The sequence below is a fragment of the Dipodomys ordii genome, unplaced genomic scaffold, assembly GCF_000151885.1.
Source record: "Dipodomys ordii isolate 6190 unplaced genomic scaffold, Dord_2.0 Scaffold48, whole genome shotgun sequence".
Lineage (NCBI taxonomy): Eukaryota > Metazoa > Chordata > Mammalia > Rodentia > Heteromyidae > Dipodomys > Dipodomys ordii.
The window spans coordinates 2,677,404-2,702,373 of record NW_012267264.1 but is presented as its reverse complement, the minus strand read 5'-3'; the positions used below and the strand labels follow the sequence as shown (position 1 = coordinate 2,702,373).

At 36.2% G+C, this 24,970-nt stretch overlaps 1 protein-coding gene across 3 annotated transcripts in view; it reads right to left on the bottom strand.

Annotated features, from left to right (window-relative positions):
- The window catches only part of Grm8 (glutamate receptor, metabotropic 8), a 703,494-nt gene that overhangs the window by 69,455 nt on the left and 609,069 nt on the right, over window positions 1–24,970 (bottom strand). For all 3 annotated transcript variants that reach the window (XM_013019942.1, XM_013019941.1, XM_013019943.1), the window contains one exon: window positions 7,614–8,549. In XM_013019942.1, coding sequence (XP_012875396.1) covers window positions 7,614–8,549 — 936 coding nt within the window. The remainder of the gene's footprint in view (window positions 1–7,613; window positions 8,550–24,970) is intronic.

Genomic DNA, 24,970 nt, shown 5'->3' with positions numbered 1-24,970 from the left:
TTTCAGCCAGAAGTCAAATCAAGTTTCTATTTTTTATAAATATTTGAATATAAAAATATGGCTGCTTTGCATTTATTTTAGATATCCTATAATTTATATGAATACTTGGTTAAACATTTTCCACAGTATAAGTGAGTGGCATTAACACATATGAATCTGTGCATATATATGTATATATGTGTTCATGTATTTCCTAACACTGAATGACATGATGTATTATATACTAATATTAATTAACATAATTATGTTGATATATATATAATATTATATATAATGAACACCTATATTATATATATAATATTATTTCCCAATCCCAAAACTATATATATGAGTTCAGCCACAAAAATTATTTCCTTGTAATCTGCCCTTGCTGGTATGCTATGCGCTTCCCTGAGGTATGAGCATCTAGTGAGTGGCAGAAAAGTTCAATAAGTAAATTAGTCACCACTGTTTATATAATCAACACTCTGTAATGTCGTTAAGGCTCTGTTGATATAGAAAAAAAATGATGTCTATTTGTATCACATTCCTCTAAGCATTTTTTAATATATCTAGGATCTACATAATTCTAGGAATATTCAGTTTCATCAAACCTGGTATCTTACTATTTTTTAATTTAAGCAAGAAAACTAAACCATTTTGATGAATTTTATTAACTATAGAACCACATAGAGGTCTTCCTCATTTTATTGTTGTAATTTGGGTATAGAAAATTCACTTTTAATGTTTTTGTTGTTTGTTGTTAACACAATGAGCAAATGCCACCATGTAAGTAATAAGTGTAAGTAGTTCCAGATCCCATCACCTCCTTGGGAGCAAAGGAAAAGAAGATAAGCATATGACATTCACATTCACTGAGCAAATATCCCACTGTGCAATCAAATAAGATAGGTATCCCCAAAAGAACAGTGCTAAATATGTAAAGATAGAAATTTTACGAAACAATAATGTGCAGCACAACCAGAAAAAGCAAACAAGAAACATGGATAAAACGAAATTCCCAGGAAACCAGCTTCATACACTTGCCTTTGTCTGCTCAGATCTGCCTACTTTTTTTGCTGCCTAATTATTAACAAATACTCTATTTAAAAATGCTAACATGCTGTTTTGGGGTTTTTTTATTTTTATTTTTTCATTTTTCTCCCTTAAAGAGGACATACCAGCATTCTGCTACAATTGACCTCCAGAAACCTTGTACTACAACATGTCAAATACTTCTATAAATTGGAATATTGCTGGTAACTCTAGCTGCTCAGGAAGCTAAGATCTCAGGCTCAAGGTTCAAAGCTAGCCCTGAATGTCCTTGAGACTCTTATCTCCGATTAATCACCAAAAGCCCTGGGAGTGGATCTGCAGCTCCACTGGTAAGTGCAGGTCTTGAGCAAAACCGTAAGCACAGTGCTCCGGGGCCTTTTGCCCCCCCCCCCCCCACACACACACAGAGGCATATGCACATACACACAAATTTGGAATATCACTGAAGCCTTTAAATGCTATAAGGTAACAAGACAATACAGTATTTATCAGCTCATCACAGATCATACATAGTTATAACCTATTATACACCCACAGATTGACCACTGTTTCCATTTCCCCCCTTCATAAGGGAAATGTTAAGAGACAAGAGAGGCTGGAGAATGATTTCTGGTTAATCTGTCTTGTATCTTTCTTGTATCATTGTCCAGGTTGCATAAAGTCTTATTTTTCTTTCTTGTCTTGCTCTTGGCTCATGTGGGCTACAATCTAAAGACCATTTCTCACAATTTGTTAAAGCGATTCACAATTTCAAATTGCAATATGAGCGATTCAGGGAATGTTTTCTGAAAATAATTTATGTTTCTCCATTTTTTTCTGCTAAGTATTTGAAAGCAGTTAAGTACTGCTGCAGGAAGAATTAATTCTCCTAATCCCACAGACTTGTTATCTCCCTCGCAGGACTCTTTCATTGTAGCAATTGCAAGATCTTCAGTCTTGTACAAGCCTCTATGTTGGAGAAAACACTTCCAGTTAGGGGACTTAGCAGATAGGGTTTAAGTGACTGCAGAAATTGAGACAATTATTTGGATAAATCAAATTAGATCCTCCAACTCAATCTATTTGAGTATAACAGTGGTTAAATATTTTTAAGAACCTATTTCAATCCTGGTATTGTGCCAGATGCTGAGAATAATGGTGAACAAAATCAAGTAAAGTCTTTTTCGTCATGGATAATAGCCCACTGGTAATCATAGTCAACACTAGTCACTGCTTATTATGTACTAAACGTTTTCATGATTCATGGAGTTTGCAAGTATTTGCAAAACTAGTAGGGGATATCTATTAGTACAAACAAAAAAAAAACATAATGAGACAAAATCACTTTTTAAAAGTCAACATTTTCCTGCTTTTTCCCAGTAAATCTGCTCTAGTTTGAGACTAGGTAAGGCTGGATGCAAATAATAGGCCACTGCATTATGATTCCATAGTCAAATCTGAATTCTTTTTTTATTATTAATAAGTATTTAATTGTGAAAATAACATACAGAGGGGTTACAATCACATGAGCAAGCTAATGAGTACATTTCTTATCAAGCATTGTTGCCTCCTCCTTTGTTTCCCCTTCCCATCCCTGCCCTCCCATCCCACCCCCTTTGGAGGAAATTACTTCTTTATGAAGAAGCTTCTTTATATTTTCTTAGTTAGCTTAGCAGACTGGGGAAAGCAAAACAAGTCCTGACTCTCCAGAGTTCACCCTCTTCCTCACTGATCCCTGCATCTGCCTCCAGAGAGACAGAAATCATAAAAACACAAAGGTAGGGCAGCATGAGCAAAGAACTGACTGGACTTTGCTTTGTAAAATTTAATAGAATGAACGGTAACTGGATTACTTCTTTGCCTTTTCTGTAAATACTTAATAGTCCTTTCTCAGAGTAAGTGATAATGGCAAAAAACAGTTCAAGCGATGTAATGCATTCTATCATTAAATGGAGACAACCAGAAGAAATAACCTTGTAAAGAGGATCACAATAGGATGCATATTAAAAAATTCAGAAAGTGGCACTGTGGCTCAAGTGGTAGAGCAGTAGCCTCAAGCTGAAGAGCTCAGGGACAGCACCCAGGCCCAGAGTTCAAGGCCCATGACGGACAAAATAATAATTCACATTATGGCATAATCTAATGTAAATCCAAAGCAGGCATTTACATTATTACGATATGCTAGTGTTGTACGAGATATTCCATTCACTCCTTTAATAGGTACTTGAGAAGATACCATTTGAAGGGCTGTACATTGACATATTCATTCAGAAATACATCATATCAACACTACTGAGAGTCTATAAATTCATACAAGAAATAAAAGGATGAGAATGAGTAGAGGGTGGGGCCAAAGTTGACCCAGGTTACTGTCTTGAGTGACCAGATCAGGATGTATGCAGTAGGTACACTGTAGTATATATCTAGAAAGAGGAGGAAGAAAAGCTCATTCAAGAAGTATTAGGTTTTAGTTGTTGTTGTTGTTGTTTTGTGGGGGGGGGTAGGGGAGGAGAAAGAGTTTGAGCTTCATTTTCTTTTCCATTTTGAAACTACGTTGTTTTGTCTGATGCTTCGGTTGAAGCACAATGCTCCCTGGAGTTTAGCAGTGTCATAACCCTTGTCTGGTTATTTCTATTTCATAAGCCCAATTAGGAAGGTAAAATGAGTGCTTGTGGGATTTCTGACATCCTAACAGCTCCTAACTACTCCTAAGGATTCTTTTCCTATTAAGTTAATTATTGTTGTTATGATTACTTTTTGTCTATTTAGTACAACTATGTGTTTGTGTTTACTTACAGGCCTCCACCCTTCCTTCACACCACTAAATAGGAAGAGAAAAGGTGCATTTATATCATGACTTAGCAGATTTTACCAGTAAGCATACATAATGTTATTGAAAGCTATTGAAAAAACATGATTTAATTTCAAAATCAAATAAAAACAAAGAATGTGGAGAAATTAAATGGTGTCTTATTCATGAATGAACACAGGCTTCTTTACTTCTTTGCAACCATCTCCTTAAAGCTTAATTTTACCAAAATGTTTTCCAAAACAGCTGCATAAAATATTCAAATAATTTTCTTCTATCTTCCTGCTTCTTGTAATTTCATAAAACTGTGTGTGGCGAGATGAGTTTTGGCTACAGAAATTACTCTAAGATGACATAATCAAATGTATGCAGGAAGCATTTATGCTTTTTCTGACATTTCCATGTACTCTGTGTGGTTGAAGGATGTACATTCCTTACTGTTTCATCTCCTCTCACCATCTTTTGGGCCCTTGAGCCTCACACTTCACTGGAGTTGGAAGGCAACAAGAAGGCATGAGCTTCTTACAAAGAAGGCTCAGAGAAGCAGACTGACATGAGTTCAATAATCAGCACAATGTTGGACAAATGCTCGATAAGGATCTGCTGGATGAATGGATATGCGGTCTGCCTGGCTATTATAAATGCTCCACGTTGGTAATGTGAAGCTAATTGGCTGAGCATTATAAATTAAAATGGAAGAATGACCAGTTCTTTGCTCTTTCAAAGTCAATAAACTTTTTAAGAAGTTCTTGTAGAAGTATACTTGTCTTGTTTATTTATAATATTCTTCTCAATAAATATTTTAGTAATGGTATAAATGAATTAATACCCTCTAGCATCTTATCTTGTTTTGAGAGACAAAAGGTAAATTTGAGAAAGAATAGCAGGTAGCAAATTTTAAGGTAAGTTTAGGATAGCACATACTTCTATTACATAAGATACTTCAGAGGCAAGATCTTATTTATGATACAAGCAATCTTGATTGAACAACTCCAAGGAGAAATAATACAAGGACTCTACAATGGCCTAATAATCCTAAGAGTTATTGCTTCTTATTGGGTTTTTCAAATTGTCCTGTATTTAATTTTATCATATCTGTAATCCTAGATAGTCTGGAGGTTGAGATATGAGGATTGTGGTTTAAAGCCTGCCCAGGCAGCTCATGAATCCATTGTAAGAGTCTCATGGACTCTTATCTCCAATTACCCATCAAAAAGCAGCCAGAAGTGGTTCAAGCATTAGTGTGCTATTCTTGAGCACAAAATTCAGGGACAAAGCCCAGGCCCTGAGTTCAACACCAGGTTAAACATAAACATACACAAACATACACATACACACACACAAAAAAACCAACTAGCATGTTTCTATCATTCCTTTTATAATTTGTTTCTTATACTTAGACTCTACAAAGCTAAGGAAAAAATAGGAAATTGATTATGCATGAATATTTCCATACATATATAAATAAATGTAATTTCCAGGTTCTCTTCTAGGCGCAACAACACAGGGAAAGCTATACCCTCTGCCATATTCCAGTGTCCACTTAACCCCCAAATTCTTGTCGCCATCTTGCTTCCTCAGGGAGAAGCTACACAGCAACAATAGCAGAGCTCCAAGATAAAATAGTTAAAGTAACATTTAAGGTTCTACTAGAATCAGTCATATATGACTACTATGACAAAGTATAATACTTTGATATAGGGCAATTTTATTTGGATTAAAAGTTGGCATACTTAGTTGTAACAACAGAGAGAAAAACCATCTTATTTATGTACATGTTTGACCTCTTAAGTGAAAATCACTATGTTAAAAAAAGATGTTCTACTCTTAAAGATGTCAAAAAAGAGAAGAAAAGGTAAATGAAGCTATATGTCACCCAGATTTTACTTGGTATAAGTACTTCGTATCCAGCAGAAATCAGAGGCAAGCCACTAATGAAAGCCCTCTCCAAGTAAAACTATAGAGAAAGATTCAAATATAAATATAAGAAAGTAAGTCAAGCTTATTAAAAATTCATATAAGGTTGACATCTTCATGCTTTGAAAAAATATTATTCTGCACTGACTGGTCCAATAAATCATGTTTAAAAATAGGATTGAGAGATTTTTTAGCTCATACATCCTTTTGTAAGTTACATGTGTCAGTTTGATCCTAACAACTTTCCATCCTTATATTCCAAAAACACATTCAGATTGTTAGGGTTAGAGCTTCAAATGTCTCACTTTCACATTCCAGCCATAGTCATAGTCCTATACCAAATATTTGTGGACCTCCATGGAGACATATAACCAGGAAAGTGCAAAGGGACTGGAACCCATGCTGTTCAGAAATGTTGGCAGAAACACATTTTTAAAATTTCTTAGTTGAAGACCACATTTACCCAGAAAAGATGAGTGCTCAGCCAAGTAAGCCTTGCCACCCCTTACTGAGAACCCCTTACTGACTTTGCTGGGATTTTAAGTCATGCTGAACCTTACCTAAAATGCATCCCGCATGGTCCAATTTTGTCCCATTTACAATGATGGAGAAGGGACCAGTCCTTTTAAGTCCTCACTGGAAAGATCTCCCATACATACACATTGGAGCTAAGAGCCTCTCACTACAGAAAGACAGCACCTACCTCTGTTCTCCATCCAACCACCTCAATCCTGCCTTTCAGATTTAATTGTAGCTCTTGCCTTCTCTCTACATAAAACTATATGCATCCCAACTAATCAATACACACTCTTATATTACATATTCTTTACGAACTGTGTTTAGTTGAAAAGTGAATGGGAGATTAATGACAAAGGAAATTACTTTGGGAGACATGATAAATCCTCACCTTCTAAAAAGCACTTTATAGCCAGTGCTATAGCCCTATGTCTGTAACCCTAGCAATTAGAAGTCTGTGATATAAGAATCACAGTTCAAAGCCAGCTCAGGCAGAAAAAGCTCATGAGACCCTTGTCTCAAATTAACCACAAAAAAACTGGAAGTGGAATTATGGTTCAAGTAATAAAGCTTTAGCTTTATTACTTGAAACTAAAGGACAGTGGCCAGGCCCTGAGTTCACACCTCAGTACCAGCACACACACACACACACACACACACACACACACACACACACACTAGTGCTTTAAATAACTGTCCATTGCTGCCTTCTAAATCCTTCTGTGTTGGCTTCCACATATGGAAAAGTAATAAAAGTAACGACTGAGGAGAAATTTCAGGAAGATGAGTCGATGGTAGTAAGCCATTTTACTTCCTCTTTAATTGATTGTTTTAGTCTAAACTTTAAAACTTCTATAACTAAAAGCATCATGATTATCAGGGAATTTATTTCTTCACCCAGAGTTCTGGTAGAGCAGGAGAGGGAGCATTTGTTATGCTGTGAGATCTGTCTGGGACAGCTCACCTCTGTGAGCCACATCTGCCCTTTCTCCGACTCTCTTTTAATTAACATTTGGAACAGAACAGTGGAGTTTTTAGATAACAGAGCTGGGAAGAGTGCCCTGGAAAAATGGTATGCGTCGTGTCAATCTTCAACCTTGCCAAGGAGGATGCAATAGAGTGTTCAGTTGTGCGGATTTTTTTTCTTTATAATTTTCATGGAAAATCAGCTTTAGTCAACATATACTTGAAAGAAATGTGACCTTCAGATATATAGTGTGTGTGTGTTTCTGAATGAGAATAACACATACTAAAGCATCTTGAGAGAATATAAATGAACCCCAAAGGAAGAAAAGCATCCCAAAGGAAGAATTTAAATCCGCAAAAAGAGCTGCCACATGCATTTCCTGCTGCTTACCTTTTCTGCTGACTGGGCAGTGCCAAAAAAGATGGGGATGAAGGCTAACCAAATGATGCAGGTGGTGTACATGGTAAATCCGATCGGTTTGGCTTCGTTGAAAGTCTCGGGGACGCCTCTCGTTTTGATGGCGTAAACAGTACAGGTGACCATCAAGAGGATACTGTATCCGAGTGAACAAATGAGCGAGAGGTCAGAAATGTCACACTTGAGCACTCCCCTGGCGTTCTCTGGGTCGAGTGTCCGTTGCTCCCCATAATCGATGATGGTGTGGGGGGGATCCACCACGAACCACACGAACACCCCCAGGAGCTGTATGGAGATGAGGCTGAAGGTGATCACCAGCTGGGAGGCCGGGCTAATGAACTTGGGCGCGGTGACAGATTTCTTCCCCTGCTCGAATATTCGGTGGATGCGGTTTGTTTTGGTCAGAAGCGCAGCATAGCTAAAACACATGCCAAGGCCTAGGAAGATCCTTCGGAAGGAACAGATGACTGTGTCGGGCGCGGCGATCATTAAGAAGGTGATGGAGTAACAGAGGAAGATGCCCGTGAGGAGGACATAACTCAGTTCCCGGCCCGAGGCCCGCACGATCGGCGTGTCATTGTAGCGGACGAAGGTCACAATCACAAAGGTGGTGGCGACGATGCCCAAGATGGCAACGAACACGGGCACCACGGCCCAGGGAGAATGCCACTCCAGCTTGATGATAGGGATGCGCTGGCAGCCCGTGCGGTTGACGTTTGGTCTCTGATCCAAAGGGCAGAGTTCGCAGGAGAGCTCATCCACCTGGTAGTTGTACCCTTCGCAGCGTTCACAGTGCCAGCAGCAAGAGACCCCTTTCACGGTCTTCTTCCTCTCCCCGGGCTTACACGGCAGGCTGCAGACAGAAGCTGGGTGTGTGTGTTCTCTATTAGCCCACTGCATATCTTCCACCTGTGGGCAGAGAAAAAAGAAAGGAAAATTAATGAGGCTTCCATTTTTCTTCCATTTATAATATCCTAATGCCAGCCATAGGTTCGTCATAAATCACTGGGTGCTGACAGTACAAATAGAGTTGACCATAATAAGAGTCCAGTTTTCCTTTCCTGATATTGACTTTATGAAAGTGTTAAGTGATTGGATCCAATAAATCATTCACACCATCAACTTGATCGGTGTCATTAGTTTCCATTTACCTCTTCACTGCAGGCTGATCTGACATTCGGCAGAGAGATTTATTGGTATAAATAGTTTTAACGAGAACTTTTTAAAATATTTTAAAAAAAACAAAGATAAAAGACTCCATAGAGGGATGTTTCAGGGCTAATCATAATCCTTGAATCTTTGAAATACTGGAATAGGATATGAATCTATAGAAAAGATGCTCTATGCCTTTCTGCCTTATTGGGAGAAATGCATTCTATCACACTGCATCATTTGAAAGAGAATGATACATAACATCATTTTACGTCTGACTTACTCCTGTGTTTTTGGAGATAGCAATTTTCTGTTTTACCCACCTCCCACCCTCCTTTAAGTCTACACATTTTTCCCAATGTGCATCCCCACATTGTGAAGACGAGTGTGCTGAATGAGATAGCATAATGGTCATCTTCTCCATTGGGGGGAAAAATGTAGTAGTCCTATATTGAAGGATTTAAGTGATGTAAGCCGTAAAATTTATACAATGGAAGAAAGACCCCTACTTGCTTAGCAGTCACCTTAACGGCCTTTAAGTTTCACCTTACCAATCACAGAACATAGCTACTGAAACAATGTATTTTGAAGGTAATAGTTACAATTATCCATGTTTGATTTGATTTTTTCATCTTATTACATATAGAATAAATTTAGCAAATACATGTGTTAAATTTAAACCCCTGTACAACTATTTAATGGTAAAATTATAAAGTTCATAAGGAAAACAAAGCCTAGGAAGGGAATGATCTGCTGACTGGTATGAACAGTTCCTGACATAGAATTTGTTCTCAATAGATATTTGCAGAATGTATAAAGAAAAGTAGGAGAAGCCAATACTAAGACTTGAAGAATCAAGGGTAGGCTATGGTAGCAGTCCTGAGATTTGGAAATATGTATTAACTCGAAGAGGCACAGAAAAGGAAGATTCTATAGCTCACTGTGGAGATATTTTTTAATGTTTTTAATTTTTGAGGAGGGAAAAATAAAACATTTCACCAAGACCAGGCTTCTTACCAGTACTTAAGTAGAATTAAATATTCTATATGTCAGGCAGTCTCTAAGACAGCCTCCAATAACCTCTCCTCCAGGAAGCTATGCACACGTGGTCCCATCCCTCTTTAAATAGACCTGACCTACACAAACAATAGGCTAGGTCATAAAACATACTCTTGTTTCTACTTTGCTCCTCTTGTACCATTCATTCCAGGGAAAAATTCTCAAAGAGTTCTGTGGAACACCGTAGAAAAGTCTCCTTCCAGTCACAAGCTACAACTTGCCAGGTATCCAAGAAATCAACAGGAATGTATGACATCTGCCAAGCTTTCGGATGATCAAAGCCTAGACTGACATCTTGACTCAGGTCAGAAGAGCCTCTGAGCCAGAACAGCCTAGCCATGTTGCTTCCAAATCTCTCATTTATAGAATAGATATGGGATAATAAATCTTTTTGTCTAAACTTATAACCTAGGTTATTTTTATGCAGCAAATGGAAAACAAAAACAACTCTGAGTAGGATTGTCCAATCTATGGCCATCATTATTCTAACACTAACATGGCAATCTATTGAGAAGCCACACTCACTTATCTAAAAAAATGTCTGATTCATAGTTTCATCAATGTCCCTTCAACACTTCTAATGTTGTCTTCCTTTAGCAACAGATGATTGTCATTTTATTATGGATAGTTCTCCCTTGTGAGTCTCCCTTGAATGGTTGAGGATAGCACACTACAGCTCCCAAGCTAATCTGCACAAGTTGGACTTCTTAGTTTTTAATTTCAAACATCCTCCCTTTATCTAGGAGATGCTACTTTGGGTATTATATAATCATATAAGAATATTAGATTTATCCTGTCTACTCACTACAAAAGAAAACCAATCTATTATAATTCTATTAATTTACTGTTAACTATTAATGAATTAAAGAGTTGTTTATCTGCTTATGGGATAAAGAAAGAAAAATGTTAAATTAAGAGTACATCTTTCAAAAATGCTGAAAAAAGGGAATGTTCTGTCAAGTGGCTAAAATATTGATTTTATACCATAATAGACTCAGAAGATAAAAAATGCCCTTTGAAGGTTCCATTTCAAAGGCAATTATTGCAAAATCAAACTTTCACATTTCATTTGTAGTGCTTCTATGGGTTTATAATATTATAATCTATTCTCCCCCCAAAACAGCAAAAAAATTACAAAAATGTTAAATTTCAGGATTGACAGAAATATTGAAGATTATCTTCTCTAGTCACATTTTTGATGTTTTAATTCCAAATATACTTTATTTTCCAAAGTTAAATATGATTTGTTAGCCAATAAGCATACCTATACTGAGTAAATCTCATTATATAGGCTAAGTATTAACATAAGCAAAATATGAAATTATCTTTGTTAAGTTTTCTATACATCAAATTAATGGCCAAATGGTTTCCATAAAGGAGATGAACTATGAAGATATGGAAAACATGCTTTTTGTAGTTCTGAATTTTCTTTAAATAAAATTCATTTAGTTAATGGAGGTGCTATTTCAATATGATGGAAAATCATGTATGTTTTAGTAAACTTGCTAAATATATATACTCCCTTTCACCAAGAAATCTTTCAATGTATAGCTAAAATATGGATTTATATCATAGTTAAAAGTCTCCAGCCACCTGAAAGAAAAAAAATACATGTGTGAATGAGAATCTTATCAATGCATTAATATTTGCATCTAATAGGTTATTTTAAACAATGATCATATGCCCCAAATTTTTGTACAGATTTAGTCCAATCCCTATCAAAATCCAAGATGTCTCTTGGTAATCTAATTATATAATGACAAGGAATGATCTTATTCTTCCTTTTTTCCCTGTCTTTGCATTCCCTTAAAGGGATATGAGTTTATTTGTAAATGAGGAAAAAGGACGAGTTGGTTGGATACATCTTTATGGCCATCACCAAATTCTGTGGCTATTGCTTTTCAGGCACCAGAAAGCAATTCTTGAAGAGGAAAATTCTTGAAGACAAGAGCCGCTTGGGATCAGCACTCTAACCACCAAATGTCACAATAGTGCTAAGGGGCTGTGTATTGTGTCTCCCCATTTTTATGTGGAAGAACTGTCATCAGTACCTCAGATATTGGCTATATTCAAAGACAGTATTTCAAATTATTAAGTCTCTTTAGTCATTTGACTACAGTTATAAGAAGAGTAATTATAAGAAGAGTAAATCAGAATGTAGACATGTGCAAAGAGAAAATCATCTCAAGACTCAGAGGAAAAACAATCCATCATCCACAAGTCAAGGGGAAAATAAAGCTTCAGGAAACAAAAACAAAAACAAAGAAAAACAACTCCACTGACACTTTGAATTTGAATTTCTAGATATCTGAACTGTGAGAAAACAAATAACTGCTGTTTAAATACCTCAGACTATGACACTACGTTTTGGAACCCAATAAAACTAGCACAGACTCTAAATGGTAGACCCTTTATGCTCATCTCTTAATAACAAAGGCTCACAGTAGGGACCACATAATCTGTTTCTTGTCTCAGAATCACTCTGAATGGGACAAACAGATAAAGATAATAAAGAAATCATAAGTGATGTAATAAGTAGGCAAAGGATACTAGGGAAATTAAGTTAGGATGTGTCAGCATTGACACCTGGGTGCAAAAGGAGTTTCTCGGGGGTGAGGGTTGCTTTGGAAGATATACAGGAACTAGGAATGGCAGAGAAATGCATCCTATCCCATGAATAATGATACAGAGTAATCACTAAAAGTGGCCTGGCATGATTAGACTATAGTATGCATGAATACAAGAATGAGGGAGCCCATGGACACATTGTGAGAAGCTCCATAAGAAGCACCATGTTTTCAGACTGTTCTCAAGGTTAAAGAGAGTGACTGAAGAGTTTTAAAAATACAAAACAGGATATTATTCGTTAGTATTGATGTAGTCACTATGGTAACAAAATAGGAAGAAGAGTAAAGTAGAAGTTATACTAAGAATTAAAGAACTATATGACCTGTGTCCCTAGCCCTGTTTTACATTGAGGTAAAAACAAGTACCCTGAAAATACTACAGGGAGAAATAGGGGAAACACTAGTGCTCTTGGCACAGGTTGAACCATTCTTAATAAAGACCCAGAAAATAAATAAATAAATAAGAGAACTATAGCCATAATGTTACACAAAGCAGGAGCCTGTGAATTTTGTGAGTGATGGTGATGAAAAAGTAGATAAACTTAAGGCATGTTAAGTGAGGACAAGAAAGGAAGTGAAAGCTGACATCCAGATTTCTGACATGTCATTTATTCTTACACTCACTGCCACTTCTCATGTTTGACCAGTCACTAAGCTACATAGCCTTGCCTGTCTCCCAGGATATGGATGGCTTGTCCATTACTTTTAAACATTCCTAGTTCTACTTTCTATTGTTGTAATTATGTATTTGCTTGCTATTTTGTATTTAAGAAAGTGTTCATTAAAATTTTAGGTTCTATCCTAAATGCATGTTCTTGCTACTTAGAGATTATAGTTTACTTGGTCTGGGAAAGGACACTAAGCTACAATTTTCATAAGAAATACTCCTTCCTCCAGTGATTAGTACACAGTGATCATGAGACACATTTTGGTAAGCTCTAGTTTAAAGTTCATTTTTCTAAGGGGAGTAAAATCCAGGTCCAATTTTCTACCATCGCATTCTGGAGTCTAGTGTGGTAACTGAGATCTAATAAAATTAGTAAATACCAATTGAATAAATGAAATAAACAAGTGAATGAAAAGTGGCATCCTTTACTGGAAAGGCTGCTACCATATAATAATAGGGTTTGTTTTGTTGTCTTTTGGTGGTTTTTTGTTGTTGGTTGGTTGATTAGTTATGGGGCTGTCCCTGAGCTTTTACACTCAAGGCCAGAGATAAAAATGTCAAAGGCATAACCATATGCAAGGCAATTAAATCCATGAACACTTATCAATGAGTTACCATCCACAGAACTGATAGAAAATACAAAGGAAACAACACAAGTAGAAGCTTGGATAGAGAAGAATTTAAGAAGCAGACTAAGAAGATTTGGTGAAGAAAAAACCAAAAACATAGCTTGACAGACTCTAAGAATCAAATAGTACCATGCAAAGACAATCCAGCTTTCTAAGACAAAGGTTTAAACGTTCTGGTTCTCTTCTGGATACAAAATTTCACTTTTCTATGGTTTTCCTTCCAGCACTCCCACCAAACAAGTAGAAATGTTCCTATCTCCAGTAAATTCTTTTACTGTAACTCTTTAGCATTATTTCGTAGCTATATGATGATGTGCTTATTTTCACATCAGTCAGAAAATATATTGATCTCAGGGACAAAATGTTTTAGTTTTACCTTCTATTATGTCATCAAGGTAAGATTCAATAGGAATTCTGTGCTTTTACAAATATATAGAATGACTGATAAATAGAATATGCACTAGTTGGGTGATGGTGACTCAAGCCTGTAATCCTAGCTACTCAGGAAGCTGAGATCTGAGGATCTCAGCTCCAATTCACCCAGAGCAGATAAGTCCATGAGACTCTTGTCTCCAATTAAATACCAAAAGGCAGAAGTGGGGCCTTGGCTCAAGTGGTAGAGCATTAACTTTGAGCAAAAACAAATATCTCAGGGACAATTTTCAGTCACTGAGTTCAAGCCCCAGGACCAGCACAAAAAGATAAAAATAAACAAACAAAAAAGAAGATGTGGTACGCCAACCAACAACTTTGACTTTATAATTGTTAGTTGATGTTTTGAGTGTCTCGGCTTAGGCTGTAGGTGGATGTGAATACTAAACTTTTTCCCCTAAATCTGTATGTTTTCTACATTATTTTATCCACAGTTTCGTAACAATTAATCAGAAGGAAACTAAACACTCTGACACATATCTTAATGGAATGTTAAAAGATATAAAAAGTCAAACCATTGAAAGTGTTTTGTGAATAGAAAATGTAAAATATGTAGAACTCTTACTATACCATTATTTAGAGTTGAAAGCAAGCATAAAAAAGAGGAATGCACTTCATATAATCAATTATAGCTTCTCTGTTGAAAAAAAAATGTGAGCAGCAACAAGTAAAAAATAACTGTCTTTGAAATCCACCCAGACCTACTTTGTTAGCTATATCTTTGCACAATGTCAGCTCTTGATGCTGTTATCTGGGGAGCCTCTGTACTCCTTGCTAGTTCTATGAAGAACTCTGAGCTTCACCTCTAAGCTTAAGGGTAAGGAAGTATTGAGAATGTGGTAGGGAATACATGATTTCAAGAAGAGTACAAGATGTTGGACCTGTTGTATTTTTTCCAAATTATATAGAGCAGATCTTTGATAGTATTTAAGCCCTAAACAACACATTAAAATATGTATGAAGCTTGTGATATTTACCATAGTTTTTGTTTATCTATTGGTTTTGTTTTGTTGGTCTTGGGGCTTGGTTGTTGTCCCTGAGCTTTTTGACTCAAGGCCAGGGCTCTGGAGATAACATTCTCATGGACTTTCCTGCCTGGGCTGGCTTTGAACTAGGATCTTCAGATCTCAGCCTCCTGCGGAGTTAGGATTACAGGTATGAGACACCTGGCTTGTCAGGTAGTTTGAAAACAGATAATCTTCTTTTTCTTTATTTTTTTTTTCTGCTCAGTTGTAGGACCTGAACTCTGACTCTGGGCCTGGGCAATGTCCCTCAGCTCTTCAGATCAAGGCTAGCACTCTACCACTTGAGCCACAGCTCCATTTCTGGCTTTTTCTGCTTATGTGGTACTGAGGAATCAAACCCAAGGCCTCATGCATACAAGACAAGCAATTTACCACAGAGCCACCTTCTTAGACCCAATCTTCTTAATTGTAAAATTATGCTTGTTTTCATTGTAGGTGATTATTTTATATCAAAAGCCATTGAAATTTGGTTGTTATTATGTTCATAACTATTTTCATAGATAGGAAAAATAAAGTTTCAACTAATTCCTATCAATATTTTTTTCTTGCAAGAATAATTCATTTCAATATTTACTATACAATGACTATTTAAACTTCTCAGGATGATTTAGTATATTAAGTTTTTAGTGACTTATTATTCAAAACCATTCATAGTGTTCACACTTTTGTACTTGAAATTTGTTAAGTCCTAATATATGAGTTAAATGCCATATATATATAGTAACTATATTAAATACATGATACCAGTTATTTATAGTAATTGTATTCAATTAATATAAAAGTTACCCTAGGACTATTACTGTCTAGTATCAATTTTGTAAAATTTCACAGTATTCCATCTAATTATTTATATTTCTTAGTTTTTCTGCACTAATTTGATTTATGCATGCAGAAACTAACAGTTATTATAAAAGATTTTCTGATATACTGAACATAATAGATATTTTATTCAGTGCAAAACACTTCTCCATTTTAATCTGACCTCATATGCCAGGCATTTAACTCAGCCTCCAGTAGGTTACAGAATTTAAAGGTATTCAAAACATTAAGAGATAAACAAAGGGATTAGGATAAATATTTGACTAGCAAATAGCAATAATAAACCAACTAAACATAACTAATTATAGTCTCAGACACTATCTATTGAGGGTACAGTATAGATCTGAATTATTCTATGAAATTAGTATTAAATACTTAAAGTCAGGGGCCGGTGGCTCATGCCTATAATTCTAACTACTCAGGAGGCTGAGATCTGAAGATCAAGGTTCAAAGCCAGCCCAGGCAGGAAAATCTGTGAGACTCTTACCTCCAATAAAACCACTAGAAAGCCGGAAGTGCTGCTGTGGCTCAAGCAATAAAGCACTCACCTTGAGCTGAAGAGGGCAGGGACAGCGCCCAAGCCCAGAGTTCAAGCCCCAGGACCGACCATAAAAAAAACAAACTTAAAACAACCCTGTGAGTTAGGCATCTACTCCATGCCCCATTTTGTTTAAGATACCTCAAACCAATGTATAATACACATCTTATGACACAGCTATTTAATGAGAGTGAGCAGATTTGAGTCTAGAGAACCTGAAGCACAAATTTGGTCACATTTTATTGCCTTTCACAATGTTCCCAAGGTAGTATGTGATACACAACAAACATAGTAGATAAATAAACACATTTGAAAACTGACTGCATTCAGAGCATCCAGAAGAGGAGCAGAAGAGACAGGATAGTAGACATCAGTTGTTTAAAATAATAATGTAGGGACAAAGAGTGTGGCCTCAGATAGAAACAGGAGAACAATGAGTTACACCAGGAGGGTGAGTCACTGGGAATGGAAAAGGAAGAATAAGTCTGGAGACAATCTAGAAAGAGTCATCAAACTTTATTCTCTATTTAAAGGGTTTTGGACTCTTGGGATGTGCTCTAGTTTGGATCTCAATAGTACTTCAAAGGCCCATGTGAATATTTGGTCACCAACAGGATACTGTTTGGGAGGTGGTGAACCCGTTCAGAGGCCAAGCTTAGTGGGAGGTCTCAAGGTCATTGGGTCTGGAGGTCAGCCCCTTCAGAGGTGATTGTAGTCCATTGGCTCCTTCCTCTCTTTGTGTCACATCCTGAGCATGAGGTGAGAAATTTTCTCTTCCACACATTCTACATCTGTGCCATTTGTTACCCCTTCAGGAGGACTAAAAGCAAAGCTTTAACTAGCCATGGAACAGAACCTCTAAAATCAGGAGCCCAAATAAACTTGTTCTCTATATAAGCTGATACCTCAAGAATTTGTTACAGTAACAGAACGCTAACAACATCTGCCTTAGAATAAGATGAAAATTGGTTTCACAGAACTGCTCACCATAGTGAACCTTTTCCCCTCATAATCATTACAATGAAATACTGTCTCCTAGTAGGTTAACTGCAGCTATTTAAGGCAATATAAGAACATCATATCTGTTACTCTTTCAATTTAGCAAGTTTTCTTTCTTTTTTTTTTCAAAGTAATCCTAAGCGATATCCTTCCTGAAAAGTGAAACAAAGTCTTTCTTGGGATCAAGTTATATGGCTTAGTTGGAATTGCGGTTACATGTTACATAAAAAAGTGGAAATATAGGGGCTGGGACTGTGGCTCAGTGGTAGAGCGCTTGCCTCGTATGCATGAGACCCTGGGTTTGGTTCCTCAGCACCACATAAGCAGAAAAAACAAAAGCCAAGTGGTAGGGTGCTAGCAATATGATGAAGAGCTGAGGGACAGCGCCCAGGCCCAGAGGTCAGACCGACAAAAAAAATAAAATAAAATAAAGTGGAAATATAAGTTCTGAGTTTTGAGTTTTTGAACATTCTTTTCTACTTGAGTCAGGGAATATTATCAGTCTGGCTTGTATTCTTCCAGAAAAGGGGATTTTAGAAATTCCACTTTGGTGTTACTTAGATTCAGCAACCTGAAAGAAAAGACCTAAATATTCTTCATATTTAGGCAAAAAAAGAGACTTCTCAGTGAAGCCCACTGTTAAGAAATATATCTACAGCACAGAGTTTAAAATCAGCTTTTTATTTTATATATTCATAAATAAGAGTCTAAGTCCAAGGATCATTTTGCATTTGAGGAAATATCCTGTCATAAAAAATAGATGTTAAAGAGAAAAGGGATTTTAGAAAAAGTGTAGACTATACAACTTGAGTTTTTTTCCATTGCATCTTTGAAATAAGAAATACTGTTATAAAAAAGAATATCTAGAGCTCACCAGAGCGTAGAAGTTAATAAAAACATTATGGTAATTGAAAATATGCATATATAGTTGCATTTGTTATGATTAGTAATTACTATTTATAATAAATTATAATTATAGAATTATTAACCTGAATTTCAGAAATGAAAACAATAAAAAATTAGAATACAAATCTGAAGTGATCTCATACAAATTAGAACAAGAAAACATAGAAAAATCAGGAAGACTAGATAAAGAGTTAAAGGGTCAATACAGGAAGCCCAAGATCTATAAAATAATAATTTAAGGAAGAAAAACTTGTAGTTAGAGCTATCAAGTATGTTTTTAATTCCAGGATGAACGAATATAAAATTCTCAAATATAAAGCCTTACTGAGATCTTCATATAGCACTTAAAAATATACAAGGTAAGTTATATATTTTGAGATTTTAGAATATAGGGAGTAGACAAAATATCTTAAAGGATTCTAAAGACAATCCCTCCCCAAAACTGTTGCAAAGAACAGATTATGTGAAACCTGAGACACAAGAAACCAAGATACAGCATCTTTCATCCTGATGTAAAATGATTTCCAACCTAGACCTGACTCTCTATTTTGAAACAGAATAGTAATAATAAAATGAGAATTAGCTGGGCTACTTGTATTCAAGAGCTGGAGAAAAAAATCTTCACTTTTCAGTTCAGGAAGCTAGCATTGATGTTCTGTACCTAAATATAACAGGAAATGGAAGTTGGTTACAGGAAACAGAAGATTCATGACAAAGGAGATGAAAGACGTCTCCAGAATTAAAGATGAAGGGAGATTCCAGGAGGCAAACTGTGTCATATACCTGTAAAGATACTTATCTATCTTCGGTAGAGAGAATCTCCAAGAACATAGTCTTGTTAACTATCCAGCTACCCTCTGATCTAACTGTTTGGGAGTTAACTGTCAAATATCTACAAATTTATATCTATCTATCTCTCTGTATGTAGGTATTTGAACCTATATTTATATAGATATATATTATTCATATATCTTTCTCTGTATATATATTTATACCTATATTTATATGTTTATATAAATGTCTATAGAGTTAGATCTTCAGATATAATCTCTGCATATAGGTGCATACATATAGTATTTATATCTATAGCAATCAAACCAATAAATAAATACATAAACAATTATTAGTAGTAGTATGATAATAATTAACTACAGTGAGAATAACAATAATTGTCCAGGAAAGCAAAGATAACCAAAGCACCTTTGTTGGCACCTGTTTGAATAGCATTTGTGGGGCCTTGATAATGTCAGTTACAGTGTTTTGTTTTTTTTTGGGGGGGGTCCAGTTGTGGGGCCTGTACTCTGGGCCTGGGCACTGTCCCTCAGCTCTTCAGCTCAAGGCTAGCGCTCTACCACTTGAGCCACAGCACCACTTCTGGCTTTTTTCTTTTTGCTTATGTGGTGCTGAGGAATCGAACCCAGGGCCTCATGCATGCAAGGCAAGCGCTCTACCACCACCTTCCCAGCTCTATAGTGTTTTTCTTTAGGGGAGATGGTAGACTTGGAAGCCTAACCCTAATGACAGGCTTAAGAGATTGTTCTTGCTTGTCCATTGTAAGGAGTCAACATAAGCAACACAACAGAAACAAAAATTAAGGAGAAGGTAAATGTAAGTTATTTGGACATAACTAGTAAAGCACATTAAGAAAACCATTAATTTAAAAAGTTAAATACAGTTACCTTAGGCTATTTGTAATTAAAGGCAGAAATACCAAGGACTGGCATTTTCAAAAGAAGTCTTGTGGGACCAATGACTTTTAATAACATGAAAATTTCATAAAAATTTTAAACAAGAATGGATTGAAAATGAAGACAAAAATGCCCAATGGAAGGACAGATGAGAAACAAAGCTTGAGAAGTTGAAAATGAAATGTTCAGTACAAATCAAGAAGGAAATGTGCACGAACTACCTTATGGAGTTTGCATGAAAACAGATTATTGATGTAGAATCTAATTCATACACGTTCTCCAATAGTGGGAGGAAGGAAAATAGAGGGGTGGAAAATATTTAGAAAATATAAAAGAAATTAGATGAAATTGATTATTGGTAAAAATAAAAAATACCAGCAATATTTCTTAAGGAGAAACCAAAACAATTATTTCAGAAAAATAATATGAGAAATGAAGGGGTAAGGAAATAAGACCCTTCCTTCCTTCCATCCTTCCTTCCTTCCTTCTTTCCTTCCTACTTTCCTTCCTTCCTTCTTTTTCTTCCTTCCTTCCTTCCTTCTTTCCTTCCTACTTTCCTTCCTTCCTTCTTTTTCTTCCTTCCTTCCTTCCTTCCTTGGGTTTGAACTCAGGTAAATGCGCTCCCTACTTGCACATTCCACTATCTGAATCGCAATCCTAAACATTTTCCTTTTAGTTATTTTTTCATCAGTGTCTCATGTTTTCACTTGGGACTAACCTCCTTGCTTCAATTCTCCTCATAGCTGAGACACAAATAGTTGAGATGGTAGTCTCACTACATATTTGCCAGGGCTATTCCCAAACTGCAATCGTTCCACTCTGCCTCAGAGTTATATTCTCTGGCCGCTGCAGTCTTTCTCCTCTTTCTTTCTTGACACATTCCTATGGAACAGTGGGTTCTGTCCTCTGTCCCATCATTCCCTTCCAAAGTAACATTTGCCATCTACTCTCCCTAAGCGTGCGTGAGAAAACACTGGCATTCAAACCAAAAGACCTCCTCAATCCAGCCTTCTTCTGAAAGTCTCATTTCTTGCCACCTGAACATTATTATCATTGGTTCCCCCCTTTTGTTATGAGTGCTGGATTTATCTTTCGCTGTTAGAGTCCAACCATTCCTTGGCATTAAATATCATTTATTTTGTGTTTCAATCTGATTTAGTTCCTTAAAAACTGGAATGTTTCCAAAGCCTTACTGACCAAGCAAAGTGAGCCAGAGCCAGAAGAGAAGACAGGAAGCCTGTTATGTCTACAAGTAAGTTCATCCCCAAGCCTACAGCATTTTCTTCTTGACTTCCCTATTTTTCAAAACAACTGAATGCCTTACTTTATCTACCCTATACATTTGTTTTCCTTTGTCTACCCCTAGTGAGTATTCTAATCTACCCTGCATATAGGGGCTGATAAAAGAAATGTTCTAAATATCCTCTCTCATCTTGATTTCTTGCTGATTACAAAAGAATAATGGTAACAAGACTTGATGCCCTCAACTATTCTGCTCCAATCATTTCACCATCATATGAAATGATCCTACAGGTATATCATTTACTTAATTTTTGTGTTCCGCTTCTAGGACTTGAACTCAAGACTTCCACAGCATTTCCTCACTAATAGCTGATGCCCTACCATTTGAGTCATGCTTCAGTTCTGGCATTTTGCTGACTAATTGGAGATGGTAGTGTTGAGGGCTACGTAGTCTGGCTTTAAACTTCCATGCTCAGGTATCAGCTTCCTGAGTAATTACAATTACTGGAATAGACCTGACAATTTTTATATTCATCTTTTCCTATATCTGCCTCTGCTTGCTGACTGTAATTATTTACTCCTGCATCGCCTCTGCATTAAAAGCCTTTCGCTCCCTCTCAGTGATCAAATCATTACCATTTCTTTCAGAATGTCAAATACTTCCTTCCATTAATCTATCCCTTATCATTTAAACCCTAAGTGGCCCATCTTTCCTCTCAACTCATGCAATTTTATTTGTATCATTTGTATAATAATTTCCTTCCACCCTTACGCTATAATTAACTATTTTATTTGCTTTTAATCTCATTGAAGCCAAAAGAGTGCCAAATATACATCTAAATATACTCTGTTTAGATCCATATCATTTAACTTAGCATTCCACAGAAAGCACAAGTGCTAATGACAATTTTAATGTACATTCTTGAAATAATTTAATCTGACTCGCATTTTTTAAAGGCAGTAGGAAATAATAGCACACAAAGAATCAAATGTGCACCATCACCTTTGTGCATTTTTGAGAATTACGTGATACAAGCTAACACTGCAAAATCCATTTCTGCACACTTTCTCTCCATTATACACAATTTCCAGGCTTACGCCTCCTGTTAACCTCACTCTGAAATGTAAAGCAAAATGTATGATTGCTCTATGTCCCCGCACTTACCGTGGGGCACAGGCTGCTCTGAGCATCTTAGCTGATGGTATACATTTTAAACAGCTATACCTAATGATAGGTTGGTTTGGTTTATCTTTAAAAATGAAAGTGTATCTGCCTGTTTATGTCATTATAATTTTCTAGCACCCAATAGTGAATTATCCTTCACAGATTACAAACCATTTTACCTGAGGCATTTTGGAAATTTAACATAAAATTTTAAATCAAACCAGGGCTTAAGTCTCTGATGTTTAAGTTACTAACTGTATTCCTCTGATATTCTTTATGAAAATAGATAAATAATACATTTGTTCAAATGGTTTTGTGGAAATGGAATGAATGGATCCATATAAAAGGCCTATTATAGGGTAGATATAGGAGAAGTAGGCAGTAACTTCATCGTAACTTACCATGACCTCCTTTTGGTCCCCAACATTTTGACTGCTGCTATTCTTTCCCTCCCAAATATCTACCTTTTAGGTTTTCTGAGACAGAATTTATGTATCTCAGTTTGACCTTAAATTTGTGGTCCTCTTGTTGTTGCCAACCAAGGGCTGAGATTACAGTCATATACTACCAGGCTCAGCCCCCAAATGGATTTGAAATATCCTCTACTGTCTAAGTAAGATTAAACTGCTATTTGCTACCTCATATTTGTAAAACTGTAATAAAAGCATGTGAATTATTTGGCTAAAAAATCTAGAGTGCTCTGGACAAAATTTGTTCCAGAAAATTTATAGCATCTTCATTACTGTAGTTTTATTACTATGTGACTGACATTGTTTTATGTGCTATATTCTTTTCAATTTCTTGAATTAAATATAAAAATACATCTCTAAAAAATATATCTTCTGTCATTTTAAATCCTGAAGTAGTATGTTAAAGTGATGGTAACATTTTCTTTGATCAAGAGTGAATGTGTAGGCTGCAATGCTTGGTAAGAAATGTACGCATTATCCTGCCCATGTAATTGTAACCCCTCTGTACAGTATGTTCACAAATAAAATAAAATAAAATTTATAAAAAAAAGAGTGAATGTGTCACGTGAATGAGTGAAAGTCACTGAAATACTCTGCCCTGTGTGGATGATAATTTCTCTATGTCCAAACAATTATGGAGGCTTAGTGACTCTGCCTCAGAACTCAGATATTAAGCACTTAGACATTAGCCCAATCATATTGACTACCTATGAAACATCATCTTCAGCATTTAAATACAATAGTTCTTTTTCCTGTCTCCAGAGATTTAAGTGGCAATGTTTATTAAAAAGCATGCACACATCACCTGGAGATGGCTGGAAAGCAAATCAACATCACTCAAATGTAAAATCACCAGGAAAGCACCTGTGCTTTGCATTGGCTCAGACGGGATGTTAATTTCATTACTCACCAGACCACAGGCGAAGTGCAATAGTGCTTCCTCCTTATATTTATACACATCCAACATTTTGTACTTGTGTGTTATGTTTGGCTTTGTCTGATGGGAGGTTTCACTAAGTAGCTCAGGCTGTCCTCAAACTCAGAAGCTCCCACCCTCAGCCTCCCAAGTGCTGGGATTATAAACATGAACTCCACACTCAGCATTGATATGGTAATATTTTCCACTTGAAAGTCTATCTTTTTCATGCGAATATACAGTCATTGTCAATATGTGATACTGTAGAAATATATACCATTTACTTAATCATTTCTCAAATCAGATTTCAGAGGAACTGAATTAAATAGAACATTCTAAAATTGCTTTGGGTTTTAGTTTGAAGAAGTAGGAAGTTGCATATCTCTAATGGGTAAATATATAAAGGCATGCATACTAATATCAAAAAATGTTTAGGTAAAAATGAAAATATAAAAACAAGCTTTGGAGAAATCACTTAAGGAATGAATTAAACAAAAGGGAGGTAGGAGCTAAAGTCCAACAAAAGAGAATGCATTCATTACAGCAAAGCTCAGAAGTAGTTTGCAGCTTTTATGGAAGCATAGTTAATTCAAATTATTTTTGGTATAAAGTTTTAGAGGGAGTTATGATCCTTAGTAAGACACTAAGTTATATAATTTGATTTAGAATATTTAAAGAACATCACATGGTTAAGAAGGGCAAAAAATGTTTAAATAGGGATACAGGTGGACCCATTGCAACAATGAGATGTACAAGTCATTATGTCCAAAAACAAACTTTGGCCCCGGGGCTGGGGGTGGGGGGAGAAGATGGGAAGGTATGAGAAGGGGAAACAAAGAGGAGGCAACAATGCTTGATAAGAAATGTACTCATTACCTTGCCCATGTAATTATAACCCCTCTGTATGTTATTTTCACAATTAAAAAAAGAAAGAAAGAAGAAGTGACCCAGTTGGAATTTGAGCTTCCAATGTTTTTCCAGAGAAACATCATGGTT